The sequence below is a fragment of the Canis lupus genome, chromosome 4 (genome assembly GCF_011100685.1).
Source record: "Canis lupus familiaris isolate Mischka breed German Shepherd chromosome 4, alternate assembly UU_Cfam_GSD_1.0, whole genome shotgun sequence".
Lineage (NCBI taxonomy): Eukaryota > Metazoa > Chordata > Mammalia > Carnivora > Canidae > Canis > Canis lupus.
In genome coordinates this window covers 23,699,654-23,717,050 of record NC_049225.1, presented here as the reverse complement: position 1 = coordinate 23,717,050, position 17,397 = coordinate 23,699,654, and the positions used below count along the sequence as shown (strand labels likewise).

The 17,397-nt window shown below is 55.1% G+C and overlaps 1 protein-coding gene across 6 annotated transcripts in view; it reads left to right on the top strand.

Annotated features, from left to right (window-relative positions):
* DNAJB12 (DnaJ heat shock protein family (Hsp40) member B12) overlaps nucleotides 1-17,397 on the top strand; it is a 17,975-nt gene extending 578 nt beyond the window's left edge. The window contains exons 2-10 of one of the 6 annotated variants that reach the window (XR_005357952.1): nucleotides 8,008-8,179; nucleotides 8,935-9,080; nucleotides 10,447-10,632; nucleotides 10,762-10,841; nucleotides 11,893-12,002; nucleotides 13,589-13,761; nucleotides 14,275-14,372; nucleotides 15,519-15,958; nucleotides 16,612-17,392. Coding sequence is in view for 4 of the 6 variants with exons in the window: in XM_038534297.1 (XP_038390225.1) it covers nucleotides 8,008-8,179; nucleotides 8,935-9,080; nucleotides 10,447-10,632; nucleotides 10,762-10,841; nucleotides 11,893-12,002; nucleotides 13,589-13,761; nucleotides 14,275-14,372; nucleotides 15,519-15,548 (995 nt within the window). In the remaining 2 variants the exon portion in view is untranslated. Of the gene's footprint in view, nucleotides 1-8,007; nucleotides 8,180-8,934; nucleotides 9,081-10,446; nucleotides 10,633-10,761; nucleotides 10,842-11,892; nucleotides 12,003-13,588; nucleotides 13,762-14,274; nucleotides 14,427-15,518 lie in introns of all 6 variants that reach the window. The other 5 variants (XR_005357951.1, XM_038534297.1, XM_038534299.1 and 2 more) reach the window with 5 other exon arrangements.

Sequence of the window (17,397 nt, the reverse complement as noted above, 5' to 3'; positions counted from 1 at the left end):
GGGCCATTCGGCGGCCCGGGGCCGGTCGGCGGCCTGGGAAATGTTACAGTTTAGCAAAATAAACAGAACTGCTCTGGCGGAGAGAATGGCTTCTGGGGCGGGAAGCGGGGCTTCTGGCCTCCGCACGGCCCGGGAGGGCGTCCTCCTGCCGTCCCTCCCTGGCATGTCTCGGGGCGCGGGCCGGGGAGCGCCCCCCCCCCGAAACTGGAGCCTGCCCTTCCCCCGCCGCCCCTCCTGGACCCTCCTGGACCCTCTGCACCTGCTGCGAGGTGCGGGGCCTCCACCTGGGAGGGACCCGGAAGGTTGTCGCGACTACTCCGCCTCTCACGCCGCCCAGGAACCCTCTTCTTCGTTAACCTAAGACTTCAAGGAAGCTCTTCGTAATACAAGCCCGAGAGGAGGAACGGGGGGTCCAGGGGCGGCCGCCTGCAGCCCAGGTCACGGCCCCAGGGTCCTGGGATCGAGCCGCGCTCGGCGGGGAGCCTGCTTCTCCCCCCGCCCCCGCCCCCGCCCCTCCCCGCTCCTGCGCTCTCTTTCAGTCTCTCAAATAAATACAATCTTTTTAAAAAAAGAGTCCATTATGGGCAGCCCGGGTGGCTCAGCGGTTTAGCGCCGCCTTCAGCCCAGGGTGTGATCCTGGAGACCGGGGATCAGGGATCGAGTCCCATGTCGGGCTCCCTGCATGGAGCCTGCTTCTCCCTCTGCCTGTGTCTCTGCCTCTCTCTCTCTCTCTCTCTCATTAATAAATAAATAAAATCTTAAAAAAAAAATACAGGGTTCATACCAGCAAGATAGTGTGTAGTAAGACCTGAGGTCAGAAGACCTGGGTTCTTATTCTTACTGCTACCATGTGATCTTCCTGAGCTTGGGTTTCCTTATCTGGAAAATTAGAGGGTTGGAGCAGCTAATGTAACAATCATACCATAGGGCCTCTCAGTTTAGAAAGCTCCTTGGAGGGGCGCCTGGCTGGACCAGTCCCTACTGCATGCCACTCTTGACCTCCGGGTTGTAAATTCAAGCCCCACAGTTGGGTGTAGAGATTACTTTTTTAAAAAATTTTAAATCTTAAAAAAAAAAAAAAAAAAGAGGAAAGGTCTTTCAAATGCGCCTACTCACTTGAACCTGCCCTACCAGGGAGGCAGAGCAAAGATCATTATCTTTGTTCTATAGATGAGGAAATATTTCAGAGGCAAGGGATTACACAGCTAGAAATTAGAAAGTTCTGTGGCTCTATAAACGTTTAGTAGAAGAATGAAATGAAGGAGCCGTCAGCCTCCTAACCTCCCTTGCCCATATGTGGGATTGAGAAAAGGGAATGTGGGGATCCCTGTGTGGCTCAGCAGTTTAGCGCCTGCCCCAAGTGATCCTGGGGTCCTGGGATGGAGTCCGCGTCGGGCTCCCTGCATGGAGCCTGCTTCTCCCTCTGCCTGTGTCTCTGCCTCTCTCTCTCTCTCTCTGTTTCTCATGAATAAGTAAAATCTTAAAAAGAGAGAGAGAAAGGGGAACACTGGCAGAAGAGGCCACCTGGAACACTCAGGTTTTCCTCCCTCCCGACTACAGGTTGATCTTTGGCCTATTTGCCTTCTCTTGGAAGGATTTCAGTCTGTATTTGCCAGGATTCCTGAGGTGACCCTCTCAAGGAGCTTCCCTATGCAATAAACCACACCCTGTGAGAGGAGAATGATGGGGTGGGGGCCCTACCAGTCTCAGAATCCTGTCTGATTCTGATGCTTCTGGGGGTTCAGGAGCCGGCAGATGGCAACTGCATGGTCTGTGGAGGTCTTCCTGTCAGCAGCCTCCTGGGCCAGTTTGGGGGCTTGGACTAGTGTCCTTCCTGGGGCTTAAGAAATGGAATTTGCTCAGGCCAAGTAGCCACCTGTATAACTGTCATATTCCCACTCTTCTGGAAAGACCGTATGCCTCATGCCTCTCTGTAACCTTCACCTTGTACCATCTGCAGCCCTGTACTGAGCTGACAAGGACCTGGGGTTAATGTAGGCCTGCGATAGAGAAATCTTGGTTTGGGGGGAAAAAAAAAAAAAATATATATATATATATATATATATACACACACACACACACACAAATACATACATACGTATGTATGTATATATATATATATATCAGGTAGTTATTTACACTTGCCGTTTGAGGTTTGAGCTCATTCCAGGTGCTCATTCAATGCAACAGACGTTTTTGTTTGTTTTATTTGCAAAGTCCTCTGCTTGGTGCTAAGTGGCGTGGCAGGATTGGTAAGACTTGATCCTTCACTTCAAGGAGCTTACAGTCTAGCGAAGGAGACAGAGTTATAGCAAAAAATAATACCACGGCCAAAGAAAAATTCAGCACGCTGTTAGATGCCGGGGGAATGAAGGATGGACGTGAGAGATCCAGCCCCTGCCCTCCATGGGTTCACGGTCTGCCTCTGGAGCAGAGTGCTGGGGATGCAGCTCTGAACTCTGAACTACCAGCAGTCTAGTGAGTGCCCTAGCAGGGACTGAAAAACCGGGGTAGATCACAGTGAGGGAGAGCTTCAGGGAGGGAGACGGAAGCAGCATTTGAACTGCACTTTGGAGGCAGGGAGCAGACTTGGAGAAGGACAGACTGGGGATGGGAGGTTTGGGGGAGAGGATGGGGTGTGGCAAGATTTGGCAGCTGTGGCGGTGGAATGTGAGTATAGAGAGGATTGAGGCTAGAAAGTAGGCTGGGGCCAGATCGTGGAAATCCCTTCCTGCCGGACCAGGATATTCACTTTATTCTGTGAATAAAGTGAAAATGGTGAAAAGACCATTGAAGATGTTGATAGCAGGAATAAGATAAGGGTGCTGTTCTCAAAAGAGCACAGCGTGAAGGGTTAATGAGAGGGAAGAGAGACTGGAGTCAGAGAGTAGGTCAGGAGCCCTGAGCGCCTGAGATAAGGCATTCCAGGTGAGGGTCAGGTCATCGGAGAGGAGGCACCACACCTTATGTAAGAGATGTGTGCTGAGGAAAAATGGGGACATAGCCCTCCAGCCCAGTGTGACCAGGGAGAAAGCAGAGTTGAGGATGGTGACCGGGAAGAGATGGGGAGAGCGTGAGGTGCCGTGGGTGTCCGAAGGAGCTGTTAGCCCGGAGCTCAGGAGAGAACCAGGTTCCAGCTGAAAGTCTGGGATCGTGGGTTTGAGGGCGCTTGCTGGGGTCACCGTGGGAAGGTGCAGAACCGCTGCAGGCACTGCCCCGGGCGGCATCTGTCCTTAGCCAACAGGCAGAGACCCGGGCAGCAAGCAACCCGTGAGACGGAGCAACAGCAAGAAGCGGCAATCCCAGGAGAGGGCAGCAGCCAGGTGGCCATGGAGAGGGTGTCAGGGAGGTGGTGAGCAGCACGGTCAGGCCTCATGGGAGACGGGCAAGTCAAAAAATGAGAGGGCAGGATGGAGAGCACAGGCAGATGGGTCTAGGTGAAGTGGAGGGACAGACAGGAAAGGTCAGGGTGAGAGGGACTTCACAGTGAAAAGGCTATGAGGGGATTTCAGACTTGTGCCGCAGGAGGTGGGACCGAGGGCCGGACCCTTACACTGTGGGGTAGGAGCAGGGCCTAAGCGGGGAAGTCCTAGGGCAGGGCTAGTGGGGCCAGTCCGTCCCTGTCTGGGAGTTTCTGCCCAGCACCTGGCAGCCCACTGCGCTTTGCTTTTGCCTGAGGCTCAGCAACAGTGGTGGAAAACACCAGGGTTTTCAGGGGGCCGATGAGAACATCCTCAGTTTCCCCAGCCACAGAGAGAGGGTCAGCCTGGGTGATCTTGCAGCTCAGGCTGTCTCAGGGTCCTGGTGACGTCAGGAAGGCCCGAGCTGGACAGGCCAGTGTGTCGGGGAGGGACGATTGGTTGCCAGGGGATCCTGCTTTCAGGGTGTTGGAGTGAGAGGTGGCAGGCTGTCCGTGCGGGTCGTCCAGTCCGTCAGCCTTTCTGAGCACACTGTGCACTCAGCCGTCCCATTCACCGAATCTTATTCACCGGGCCTCAAAGCCACCCCGTGAGGGCAGAGGTCATGCCTTCACTGACGAGTTCCGTACGTGGCTGATTGGCAAAGGAGCCTGACTGTCCAGCTCTGCTCCGAGGCTCTTGCCCTCCGCGGGCCTTCCTTTCCCGACTCCCTTAGAGCACCACAGGTACATAGAGAGGGCCTGGAAACGAACAGGAACAGGTGACACTTAACATTTGCTGAGTGTTGGGCTAAGTCCTTTATATGCATTTGCTTACTTACTCCTTCAGCGCTCTGGAGGGAGATACAGTTGTATGTGAAGACGCTAAATCAACTTGTCCAAGACGACCTTGCTAGCAAGCGGCCGGGCCAGCTCTGACCCCGGGTACTCTCACCCTCCAGTCTGGGTTTGAGGAGGGGCCACCGCTGGTGGCTCTGGCCTTAGAGATGGTCTCGTCTCTGCTTCAGCTGCCACCTCCCCCACTGCAGCTCTCGTTTCTTCCACCAAGTTCCCGTCTTTTTAGATGTCTGCCAGTGTTACTGCAAGGGGGCAGGGGCAGGATTTGAACCCAGCCTTGTCTGTCTCCCTCCAGAGTCCAGTTAAGCTGTTCTGTGTCATACTCTTTTGTGACATTTGCCTGCCAGCCACTTGCCATGAGGGACGTAACAGTGAGTCAGGATGAGACAGTCACGTCCCACAGGTCTGGCAGAGGGGTGTCCAGGCCATGAGACAGACCTACTTGACAGCAACCAGAAATCTTGATTTGCCAACTCAAGCAGAAACCTTCTGCGTGACCCAGACCACATTCATTCCCCTTTGGGCTCCCGTTCTGCAGTGTAAGGAAATTAGAGTGGCTGACTCCATGTAACTACCCTGAAGCTTCCAGAATATTCCATGAGAAGTACTAGAGCGAGTCCGTCCCATCTCCTGGCTGATGCTCCAATGTATCTGTAGCAGTTGAATGGATGGTCCTTAGGGTATAAGGGTCCAGCTCAGCCTGGACCACTGAGGCTTCCAGAGAAACTGAAATAAACTAGTCCTCTAAAAGCCCACCAAAGGGCGTCTGGAGGGCTCAATGAAGCGTCTGCCTTCGGCTCAGGTCATGATCCCGGGGTCCTGGGATGGAGCCCCAAGTCGGGCTCCCTGCTCAGTGGGAAGCCTGCTTCTCCCTCTCCCTCTGCTACTACCCCTACTTGTGCTCTTGCTCTCTCTCTTTCTCTATCAAATAAATAAATAAATAAAATCTTTATCTATTTATTTTTAAGATTTTATTTATTTGTTAATGAGAGGCAGAGAGAGAGAGATGCAGAGACACAGGCAGAGGGAGAAGCAGGCTCCATGCAGGGAGCCTGATGTGGGACTTGATCCCGGGACTCCAGGATCAGGCCCTGGGCTGAAGGCGGAGCTAAACCACTGAGCCCCCCGAGCTGCCCCAAATAAAATCTTTAAAATAAAATCAATCAATCAATCAAATAAAAGGCTCCCAAACCCAGCAAACCAGCTCTTCCCTCTGTCCCATCTTCATCAACATCTCTTCATCTTTTGTTTTCTTCTTTGACCATTCCCTCAGTGCCTGGCATGAGCCTGGCATCTGGGACAGCCTGAAATCTCATGGTGACATTTGGGTCCAGAGCCTGCTGAGGGCTGACCCTTACTTAGCCTTCGCAAGCCCCACCTGCTCGGGTCCCCTCCCCATCAGCCAGTTCATCAGCGTGTGTCCTAATATCAGTAGCTACTCATTTTGCACTTTCACTCTGTCAGTGTCTGTGCCAGGTACTCACCTGTGGGTCTCGTTTCATCCTCATACACCCCATCACCCATTACTGAGGTTCAGACAGATTTTATATTTTTTATCGGCCAGGGCTGAACTGCTAGGAAATGAGTGAGCTGAGATTTGAACCCAGGTCTTTCTAAATTGAACTCCTCTTCTCTATTTGGAATGACGGCGCTGGAAGGGGTCCCCCATGCCAGATGCCAGACTTAGGCAGTCGGGATAGCATAGTGGACATCCAGGCGTTACGTCCTGCCTGCCCAGCTTGTGCAGCCCTGCGCCAGCGGATCAAACATCCAGCCCTCTTTTTTACCGTGGGGATGGTGGTAGTAAAACCTCCCTCTCAGGCCACTGTCCGGATTAAGTGAACTAGTACACACGGAGCACCGTGTCCAGGCCTGCCTAACTATGGTGAGCACCCATTATGATCACTCCTCCCAGCGCGTACTCTTCGGGTTTGCTACAGAGGCCTCTGCCTCCCTCACGCAAGGCAAGCTTGATTGTCCGCTCCTTTCCCAGTGAGATCCCGTGAACTTGCTGCACCTAGGACAGCAGTGGCTCAGGGCACAGTGCCACTTGAGTCTCCGTGTTCTGCTCCCAGCAAGCCCTGCTCCTGGCCTCCTGTGTGAGCCCCAGGTATGTTGCTTTAGAGGGTGTCCACCACCCATCCAGGGCCTTGAGCCCAGCAGGCTCCTGGCGTGTTGGAAAGAAACCAGGGACCAGCCGGGGGCACTGCTGTCCTCCCTCAGTACAGTGTCCTGGGTTCCTGCTGTGGTTCAGGTGCCTGGCTTCCCAGGGCACCGTACCCCAGGCACACCTAGGGTTTCCAGAACTGGTTTTGCGCCTGGAATAAATGGACACAGGGAACCTCTGCCAGAGATTTGGGCTCTTCCTGATTGGCAGGAACCACAGGCTTAGGTTTGAGTAACTGGGACGCTATCTGAGGGTAACAGCCAATGTCCTGTGTAGACTCTGAACATTGAAGTAGGGTGTTTGACGTGGGCAGCCACTTGAAAAATGTAAAGAAGAGCAAGTAATGGAAAAGATCTTTATCCTGAGTCTCCTACCATCTCCCGCTCCCTGGGGCAGACGCATTGCCTCCATTCCCCTTCACAGCTAAGTGAAAACTGCCAGGAGGCCTTTCCTGCCAATCCCAGCTGAAACACATGGTCCTGCTAAGTGGGGTCCCCACTGAGATGGGCAGAGTGCTTTGGCCATCTCAACACTTAACAAAGGCTGTTAAACACAATACTCTGGGATTTTTATTTTATTTTATTATAAGATTTATTTATTTACTCATGAGAGACACAGAGAGAGAGGCAGAGACACAGGCAGAGGGAGAAGCAGGCTCCATGCAGGGAGCCTGATGTGGGACTCGATCCTGGAGCCCGGGATCACACCCTGAGCCGAAGGCAGACGCTCAACCACTGAGCCACCCAGGTGTTCCCAACTCTGGGATTTTTAAAACCTGAAGGATTGATGTATGTTTTTATGCAGAGTTTTAAATTAACCCATATCCAGGGGCGCATGACTGGCTAAGTTGGTAGAGTGTGCAACTCTTGATCTAGGGGTTGTAAGTTCGAGCCCTACATTAGATGTAGAGATTATTTTGAAATAAAACCTTAGGGGTGCCTGGGTGGCTCAGTTGGTTAAATGTCTACCTTCGGCTTAGGTCATGACCCCAGGGTCCTATGTGGGGATCCTGGCATCTGGCATGGGGAGCCCCTTCCAGCACAGTCGTTCCAAATAGAGAAGAGGAGTTCAATTTAGAAAGACCTGGGTTCAAATCTCAGCTCACTCACTTCCTAGCAGTACAGCCCTGGCTGATAAAAAAAAAAAATCTGTCTGAACCTCAGTAATGGGTGATGGGGTGTATGAGGACGAAATGAAACCCAGGGTAAGCACCTGGCCCAGAAACTGAATGTGGATCGAGCCCTGCATTGGTTTGGAGTCTGCTTTTCATTCTCCCTCTGAGTTCTCTCAAATACATAAAATCCTAAAAAGAAAAAAAGATTTAAACTAACCTATACCCTGACAACTCCTAAGACATGTGGATCCTGTGGAGCAGGCAACTATCCCACTGGCACCCCACTTCCCCACTCTGGCCCAGGCCCAAGTCAGGGAGGGAGCTAGTGGCTTTGCTGGGAGAAGAGGCAGGTGGGATGTGGGGGTGGGGTGGGGGGAGTCCTGGCCTCTCCCAGGACCAGGCGGCCCCCTCGGCTATGGCCCGTGGCCTTGTTGGAGCAGGAGCCCTGAGTGCTTTGCTTGCCTTGCACAGCCCTGATCGAGTCCCTCAACCAGAAGCCACAGTCTGCCAGTGACCGTCCCTCACCCACAGACACGACCCACAGGAAAGCTGGTGGGACCGACGCCCCCTCGGCCAACGGAGAAGCTGGAGGAGGAGAGAGCACCAAAGGCTACACCGCAGAGCAAGTAGCAGCAGTGAAAAGGTAGAGGGGCTGGAGCCTGGTGCTGTTGGGAAGTTTTCAGATCCAGAGAAGGCTTCCTGCAGCCTGTCCCCCACTCACTCTGCCTGTAGTCTGGGTGGGCCCTGGGAGAGTCCTGAGGATGGAGGAGGTCCAGCCGGGCAGGCTCACCAGGCCCGGGAATGCAGTGTGGGAATCAGGCCTGTGCGGGCCCCTCCCGCCAAGACAACCCACAGCAGAGGCTGGAAATGCTGACTCCGCCGCTGGCTTCCTCTGCTGCTGGCCCGGCGAGGCCCAGCCTCTTTACACAGAGATAGCGCTTGGGCTCCCCTTCCAGCCTCTCCCCCGCCCCTAACAAAGACCCTTTCAGACCAGAGCCTGTGGAGCACAGAATGGAGCCAAGAGACAATTAGCCCTCCAGGGCGTGAGCCAGCTCTGCACGGACATTGACCGTCCTTCTGAGGTGGCCTCTGTCCTTCTGAGATGGCCTCTGGCGAGGATGCTGTTAGCAGGGGGAAGTGGTTCCTGGCCTGAAACACAGCAGCCCCCCTCTGAAATCCGAAATGTATTCCAGGTGTTTCCACTGGGCCCTACCCAGCTCCCCATCCCAGATGGAGCTTTCCAAGGCTCCCCCGTCCCTGAGGCCTGACAGCTCACCTAGAGGAGCCGTCAGCCGTGCCCTGCTGGCCGCCTGAGCCTGCTCAGAGCTGTGCGCCCACACTGCACGGCCCTCGCCCCCCCTCACCTCACGATCCTGGGCCCTCTACCCCCTCCCCCAGGGTCAAGCAGTGTAAAGATTACTATGAGATCCTGGGGGTGAGCAGAGGAGCCTCCGACGAGGACCTGAAGAAGGCCTACCGCAAGCTGGCCCTCAAGTTCCACCCGGACAAGAACCACGCGCCCGGGGCCACTGAGGCTTTCAAAGGTGAGCCAGCCTTCGTTTCCTGCCGGAGAATATATATATTTTTTTTATCTCTTGCCCTTGAGAAGGAATAAGGGTCCCAGACAACTTTTCCAGGAAGTGGCCTTGGACCCAAGTCCCCTGGGCTCAGGAGCAGCCGCCTAGAAAGAAAGTCCTAGCAGTCACCTCCAGCCTACAGAGTCTGTCAGAGCTCAGATAAGACCACCCCCGCCTCCCCTTCCTCTACATCCCCCAGGAATTACAGGAGGGGAGCTGAGCAAGAGAGGACCACTCGCTTCTCCAAGGTCACGTAATTGTAGACCGGAAGCAGGCCTCCTGACTCGCATGCATGCCCCCATCTTGGGATCTGGGTAGCAGTTTCCCTGTGCTGAGGGGCCAGGTAGCCTCAGGTCAGTGGCCTCGTGGTCACCAGCAGCCACAGCCAGTCCTGTACCACACACACACACTCACACACAACACACACTCACATGAGGTGGTGACCACAGCCAAGAAGGGAGCCTGTGGTGGAGCAGATGGCAGTGCTGACCTCTACGACCTGGGGTGCCGTGTCCCTGGGCCCCCCCAAGTTACTCCGTAGCAGGCTGCTTGGGGTTGGTCCTGCAGACGTCATCCCACTGCTGCCTGTCAGCCAGCCCCAGACAGAGAAGGTGAATAGGACTAGGTAGGCGAGGTGGCCATGGCTGATGCTCCAGCCCCGGCTTCTGCCTGCAGCCTGCACAACAGGCACAGAGAGGCCAGATCTAGCCCTGGGGCCTTGTCAGAATGGCCAGAAGAGGGGGGGATCTCCTTATTCTCATGGGTTGCAGGTTGCAGATTCAGCTTTGACCCACTTCTCTGAGAGAGTGAGCTGCCTGAGGAGGGCCTGGGGCTGGGTCCTTGAAGCACAGGTCTCCTACCTGGGGAGCTCTAATGAGGAGACCCTGGAGCCAAGCCAAGGAACAGCAGCTGAGACCTGGACCAGGGAGGAGAGGGCTCGTCAGGCCCTACTACATTCTGTGGGGCAGAATGTGGAGAAGTTTTGACTAGAACTTGGCGATTTGGCCCTTCCAGGCAATTGCTCGAGGAGTAACTAAGATAAAGCCCATAAAGGACCTGGGGTATAGAAAAGGGTGGGTCATCGTCATGAGATGGAGAGCGGGAGCCTGAGTGTTAATCCTTCACCCGGCCCAGACTGCCTCGATCCCCTCAGGTATTCCTGCCTGCCCCGCTCTCTACATGGGCCCAACAGCCAAACCTCCCCCTGGCCCCAAGGACTCCCACTTCCTAAAGCACCACTTGAGTACCTGAAGGAAGGGAGCTCTTGGCTGCCGAAGCCTCCACCTGCATGCCCTGTGTCTTCAAGCTTGGCTGACTTACACCTCTTTTCTAGCCATTGGCACAGCATATGCAGTACTTAGTAACCCAGAGAAAAGGAAGCAATATGACCAGTTTGGTGATGACAAGAGCCAGGCAGCCCGACATGGCCATGGACATGGGGACTTCCACCGTGGCTTTGAGGCTGACATCTCCCCGGAGGACCTCTTCAACATGTTCTTTGGCGGTGGCTTCCCGTCTAGTAAGTACCCTGCCCTCCCCACAGCCAGGCCCCCCCCCGGGGGGGGGGGAGGTGATGGTGGAAGACTGGATGCCGGCCATTCCCTTCCCTGGCAGCCCCGCCCCCTGACTCAGTCCCTCTGACCTCCAGGTAACGTCCACGTCTACAGCAACGGCCGCATGCGCTATACCTACCAGCAAAGGCAGGACCGCAGGGAGAACCAGGGTGACGTGAGTGAGGAAGGCACTGGGGAAAGCAGGGGAGGGCGCCAGGCCCCACCCAGGGTGCAGGGCCTGAAAGGGGAGTGACATCCCCAGCTGGCCATTCTTGGGGTGGGGGGCAGTGTCCCCACAATTCTCAGTCAAGGAGCCATCATTGGGCAACCCCTTGCCATTCAGCTGAGCGACACCAGAGGGAGCCACACTCCACAGTGCCGCCCAGAAGGAGTGGGGAATTGGTGGCCTCTGTCAGGGAATGTCCTGCAGAAGCTTCTCCACCTACAGACAGGTTTGTGTGAGAATGGCCTTTGTGGTCCACTGGTTCATAAGGCCACACTGACATTTTCCAAGCAATGGGAAGTGAAAGAATTGTAAAGGATAACAAAGGTTGACTCTTCTTGTTTCTTTCCAGTACTCTTTGAAAATATATACAAGACCTATAACCAGACAGTACTTCAAAAGCATTTTGAATGCTACAGGTTAAAGAACAGCTAACTGACCAACATTAAAATTCTGTGGACGATTTCAGAGCATTTAAAATTGTGGCAGGCAGAGGGATACTCCTCTGCTCTGTCAGCGTGGCCTCAGGTTTTTATTTATTCGTTTGTTTAAAACCGTGTGTGTATGTGTATTGAACATACAGAAGAGTTTTTTAAATCACAAATTATCACCCAGTGCACAAATTTGTTTTTATTTACAATTTTTTAACTGGCTATTTTTAAATTGGTATATAGTGAAAACAGTCCTCCAGCCCTGCCTGCCAGTCTCCTGGAGGCAGCCACTTTTGCTCATGTTTTTGTTATTCTCTGACAGTAAACACCTGCCTACATGGCATCCTCTTCCTGTATTTAATACCAGTTGCCGTTTTGTTTTCATCTGGAGGAACTGGCAGGTGGAGGAGTTTCTGTATTTTGAGGGGCCCATGGGAGGGGGGAGGAGAGAGTAGCATCATGGCCTATTTGTGTGGCAGCTGCCTCCTGCTGCCCCGGGCTCCTTCGTGCCAGTGAAGCTGGGTGATTGTGGCTGACGCTGGCCTTGGGTGACCAGTGGCTCTTCCCTCCAGGGCGGGCTGGGGGTGTTTGTTCAGCTGATGCCCATCCTCATCCTGATCCTCGTGTCGGCTCTCAGCCAGCTCATGGTCTCCAGCCCCCCGTACAGCCTGAGCCCAAGGCCGTGAGTACTTGCAGCTAGGGACGGGGCTAGGGTGGTGGGTGGACAGGGCCTTGGGATTCTCAGCCCCCATCAGAGGCCTTCCTTCCTATCCTGTGGGTCCTTAATCACAATTCAGATATCTGGCTTGGAATCAAGAACATATGCTTTCCCTGTTGAGCGTAGGTTCTTGATCTTTTATGATCACAGTCCACTAAAGAAATGCGATGAAAACTGCAGATCTTTTCCCTTGAACATTGCACATGCACACAATTTTGCACATAATTTCACAGGCGTCATGCCCACTCCCCCACCCCCTTGAGGGGGTGACCTTATCTGCTGACCTTGAGGTAAGAACCTCTGCTCTTAAGTTCTGGTTGGGGGCCTAGAGGCCATGGAGAGAATAGAGGCTCTAGACTCAGACAAAGCAGAGGTAGCTTTGCATCCCAGCTCAACTATTAACTAAGCAGCTGTGTGATCCGGGACAAGTTACACAACTTCTCTGAGCTTGAGTTCCCCATCTATGCAATGGGAATAACGGCATCTATCTTCTTGTGAAAATTCATTGAATAATATACATAAAATGCCAGGCTCAGGGCACCTGGCTGGCTCATTCAGTGGAGCATGCAACTCTTGATCTCAGGGTCTTGAGTTCAAGCCCCACTTTGGGTATAGAGATTACTTTAAAATAAATAAAATTTTTTGTTAAACAACACCGGGTTTGTTAGAAATACTCAACAGTATTTGTTGAATGGATGTATGGTCTCAGCTGCCAGTAGTGTGCAACTAGGGCAAATTATTTCGCCTTTCAAGGTATCAGCTCCCCTCACATATTTCCAGCACCTGGCATACCCTAGCGGGCGCTCAGGTCCTATTGGGGGGAGCTCTCTGCTCCCCAGACCACCCAGCCCTTCCCCGGGAGCCTGGCAGCCTTCCTCTCGGCCAGCAGGGGGCAGAGTCGGGCTTCCGGAGCCACACTGGCCTCCGGGCTCTCTGGCCTGTTGCCAGCCCTTTGCTGTGCAGCTGGAGGAGGCAGCAGAGGGCAGGTAGCGGCTGCTCCTCCCCCCACCCCCCAGCACTGCCTTCCGTCTGCTGTGCTGCGTGTCCAGGCTCTTCCACAGCCTGCAGAGCCTGTAGTTGGAGCTGGAAGGTGGGACCAAGAGCTGGAAGGCCACAACTCCTTGGAGTCCTTCTGTTGTGTTGTTCCTAAGCCTCTTAACTCCAGACTGGGGGTTCCTGGGTAGGCAGGCAGGCCCCGGGCAGCAATCGACTTAGGGGAGGAATGCGGACATGGAGGCAGAGAGAGCCCAGCCTCCCCTCCTGCGCCGACCAGGGCCTCTCACAAAGGGGCTTCTCCCCACAGGCAGCGTGGTAAGCAGATGGCCTGGGGAAGGGGTGGCCGTAGTCTGCACCACCTGGCGTGGGGGGGGCACCTGCAGTTCCTGCAGACCCTCATTTTGGGTGTTGTGCAAGTTCCTGCTCTAGTTGCAAAGGAAGCAAGTCCTCCTGTGGCCTGTGCTGTACCTCCCGTTGGGGGGACCTGTCATCCTTAGAGCCGCCCTGGACCTGGGGACCTGTGCCCACTTTGTGCCTGATGTGTTTCTGGCCAGGTCAGTGGGCCATGTCCACAGGCGGATCACTGACCACCTGAATGTCGTCTACTACGTGGCAGACAGCTTCTCTAAGGAGTACACAGGCTCCAGCCTCAAAACAGTTGAACGGAACGTGGAAGACGATTATATCGCCAACCTCCGAAACAACTGCTGGAAGGAGAAGCAGCAAAGTGAGTGTGTGGGTGTCGCGGGGACAGAGCCTGAGAGCAGGAGGAGAGAGCCCTGCTCACGGGGATTTGTGGGGCCCAGCGCCTGGTGCTGCTGTGTACCAGCCACCTCCCAGTCAGAAGCGGGACCCCACCCTGCTTCCCTGGGGCTGGGAGCCTGGGGCCATCTGGAGGTTTCCTCCAGGTTCCCGTAAATCACTGCTATCAGCCTGAGTCTGGCTGCCAGAGGTGAGTATGTCGAGACAGATTGGAGCACGTGTCCTGGCCACCTAGGGATCAGGCGTCCAGCTCTATCTGTGGGACCCTAGGGCAGTCAAGCCAGGATGGCAGGGTCTTGCCCTCTCACAAGTTGGGACCATAAACTTTGCTGTCCAGGGTCTTTCCTGAAGGGAGGCCAGCTCTGCCCCAGCTCCAGGGCCTGTGACAGGCTTTCTCCCACGCCCACGGGCTGGCAGGTGCTCCAGTGGCCTGTGGGAGATACCAGGCGCACCCTAACTCTGCCCCATTGCTTTGCAGAGGAAGGCTTGCTGTACCGGGCCCGCTACTTCGGTGACACAGATATGTACCACAAAGCACAGCGGATGGGCACCCCGAGCTGTAGCCGACTGTCAGAGGTGCAGGCCTCCCTGCATGGATAGTCCTGGGCCGGCCACGCCACCGAGGTCCAAGTATGAGCCAGGGCCTCCTCTGCCCTGCAACTCCTGGCAGCTCCGGCCCTGGTCATAAGGCAGAGCAGGGTGGGAGGGAGAGAGGGAAACAGCCTGTTGATGACGGCACAGACTGCTTGTCCCCAGCCTGACCTCCAGCCTGCAGAGCTGGGGCAGCTCTAGGGTGCGCTCAGAAACCAAGGTCTGTTTCGGGCCTCCAGTGCTACTGTCTACGCCACCCCCAAGCCCCTGGCCCTGGGAATGTGGGGTGCCCAAGAGCCAGGCAGAAGGGGCAACTCAAGGCCACTGCTGAGGGCCATGCGTGCTTCCCTGGTCTCATCCAGCCACCGAGTCACCACGGCCCTTCCCCAGGTACAACAGACTAGTGTCTGTGCTCTGCTATTGAGGCCACCAAGGATTACTGGTCCCAAGATAGCCCCCACACACACACTCCCCACCGGACATCAGGAAGTGAGAATAGGGAGGCCAAGATCCCATCCTCTTCTCGGCCCTTCTAGGCAGGAGGAAAAGGAACAAGGTTGGAAGGGCAGCCCCACAGTGGGTCAGGGAGGGAGCCAGCGGCCTGGGAGCGGGAGAGGCGGTGTCCCCTGACCACTCGCCCTCTGCTGGAATCAGGGACTCTGTCAAGTGCCAGTGCACCTGGCAGCCTGGAAGCCACTGCGTGGGCCTGCCCGGGCATCTCACCTGTGGTCCAAGGAAGAGAACGGATGTCATGAGTTTAGGATTGAACACAGATGGGGAGGGGGTGGTGGTGTGCAGGTCGCTGGTAGCAGGCTCCCGCCGCCTCTACCCCTGCGTGTGGGTCACAGCTCCGCTCTCAGGACGTGCTGACCGGGAGAGACTGGGCCGCCCGGGGCGCGTAGGCAGAGCCGGTCAAGTTCTCCTGTCGGTACCTGCCCATCCATCCTGTGCCTGTGGCCCCCTTGGCCAGGGTCCGCCCGCCAGCGCCCCCGGGGCGACGCAGTGCAGGAGGGAGACAGGCTGGGGCTGGGGCTGGGGCGGGCAGGACGCAGCCGGGAGGCCGGGTTGCGTAGGCTGAGCTAGAGGCCCGGGGCCGCAACTGCCCGGCTAACTGTTCACTCTCCTCCCCAGACCATGAAATCCCTGGAGAATTTTTGGTGACATGCACTGAGCCAAGGTGATGGACTGTATATTTAAGGAAAGACATAAAAAGAAAAAAAAAATTAAAATGGAATTGGAGGCCGAACGCCGCACCGCTGCCCTCTCTCTCACCCGGTAAATGCCGAGAGCTCTTAGGACAGGAAAACCTGCCGGGGGCTGCTTCCCTTCCTCCGGGCTGGCCGGGCTGGCCGAGGCAGCCTCCACTCGGCTCTCTCCTAGGATACGGAAACCATGGCAACGGAAGTAGAATGTGAAACTTGGAGCAACGTCTGTGGAAAGGGCTGGGGGAGGGGGCGCCCAACTGCCTTCCTCCCCCGCCCCCCCCAGCCACCACCAGTCACCTCCACGGAAGCCCGTCAGAGGCGTTGGCCGAGGATGGGAGGAGGAGGAACGAGAACTCTCCATAGAATGTAATTTATAGAGCATGGATATGTGTGTATATATATATATATATCTATTTATATGTAAATAGCATATATAAAGATATATATATATATATATATATATATATATAGTCTACTTTTTAAACTCTGCAGGGATTTGGTTAAGTTGTTTAGCTGATTTCTTCCCTGTTCTAGAAAACGAGGCCTGTCTGAGGAAGGTAACTTGGTCCCTCAAAGGCTAGACGTTGGCCATAGCGGACAGCCCGAAGGGAAGTCGGGTCGTAGCTTTCAACGTTCCCCTCAACCCCAGCCTGCTTTTGATGGCGGCGGTAATCATGATAGCCTAAGTCTGTAGGGAACTCAGAGGTGCCAGGTTTCTGACGAAGCTGGAGGGGAGCCGACTTTCAGGGGAGAAAGTGCCCCTAGGGGTATCCAGTTGTGGTAGAGGCCCCGGGCCGCCCGCGGCGTGAGACCACCCACCGCAGCCCTGGTCAGCTCAGGTGGGCTCTGGGTCCCAGAGCCCAGGAGCCTTCTGCACACCCCGCCACAGAGGACAAGGTTAGGGAGGGGGCCCGAGTGCTGCCCAGCCACCTGCCCCCCTCAGTCCCAAAGTGGGTTTTGCCTTATAGATGCCACAGGGCACAGCTCCACGTTGTTGCCACTGGTTTTTCCCAAGTCAGGCACCAAGGACTCCAGACGGTTCTTCCTCCAAGAGCCAGCCGGGTGATGCCCAAGACCCTGGGGCAGCAGCCGCCTCCTGAAGAAAGTCGGGGCCCGTGGGCACCTCTGTCTCCGCCCTCCGTGGACATGATGCCACCCGGCCTTCTGTTGCACTTTGGACAAAGGCTGCACCTTGCGAAGGGTTTTCTTACACTCACCTGGAAGTGAGGATTTTTTCTCACAACAGCAGTTGCTGCCAGGGGAAGGGAGGGAGGTTTTATTTATTCCCACAGTTTCTACTGGGCCTTTTGGAATTACCGTTTCTCCCAAATTTTCCTCTGGCAGCGGGTGTCACTGAGCCTGCCATCTTCCAAAGCCTTACTTCCCCAAGCTGCCAGCCAGGAGGTGACAACCATCCTCCCAGAGTATCTCTTGGCTCTTTTTTTTTTTTTTTTTTTATAATCCACCCCCCCCCCCGAATAAGAATAAGATTCTTGCTGGGAAAGGAAGCTTGGTAAAGAAATGTCAGATGTGATCTTTGAACGTGATCCTACCCTGTGATGCAGCAGCCACCCCGGCCCAGAGAGATGAGAAGAGCTGGACGTGGGCGAGAGCGCCCCACCCGTGGTGGCTCTGGTGCTCTGCCCCCACCATCCCTACCATCTGGTCTTGGTAGATGTCCTTAGGTGGGCTGACCCATGTGCAATAAGAACATAGATCCTAAAGGATCCCCCGAGAAGCTGTATTTCTTGAATTAGAATTCTGAAATTGTACATCTATAAATATATGTTTATTATGTGATTGGC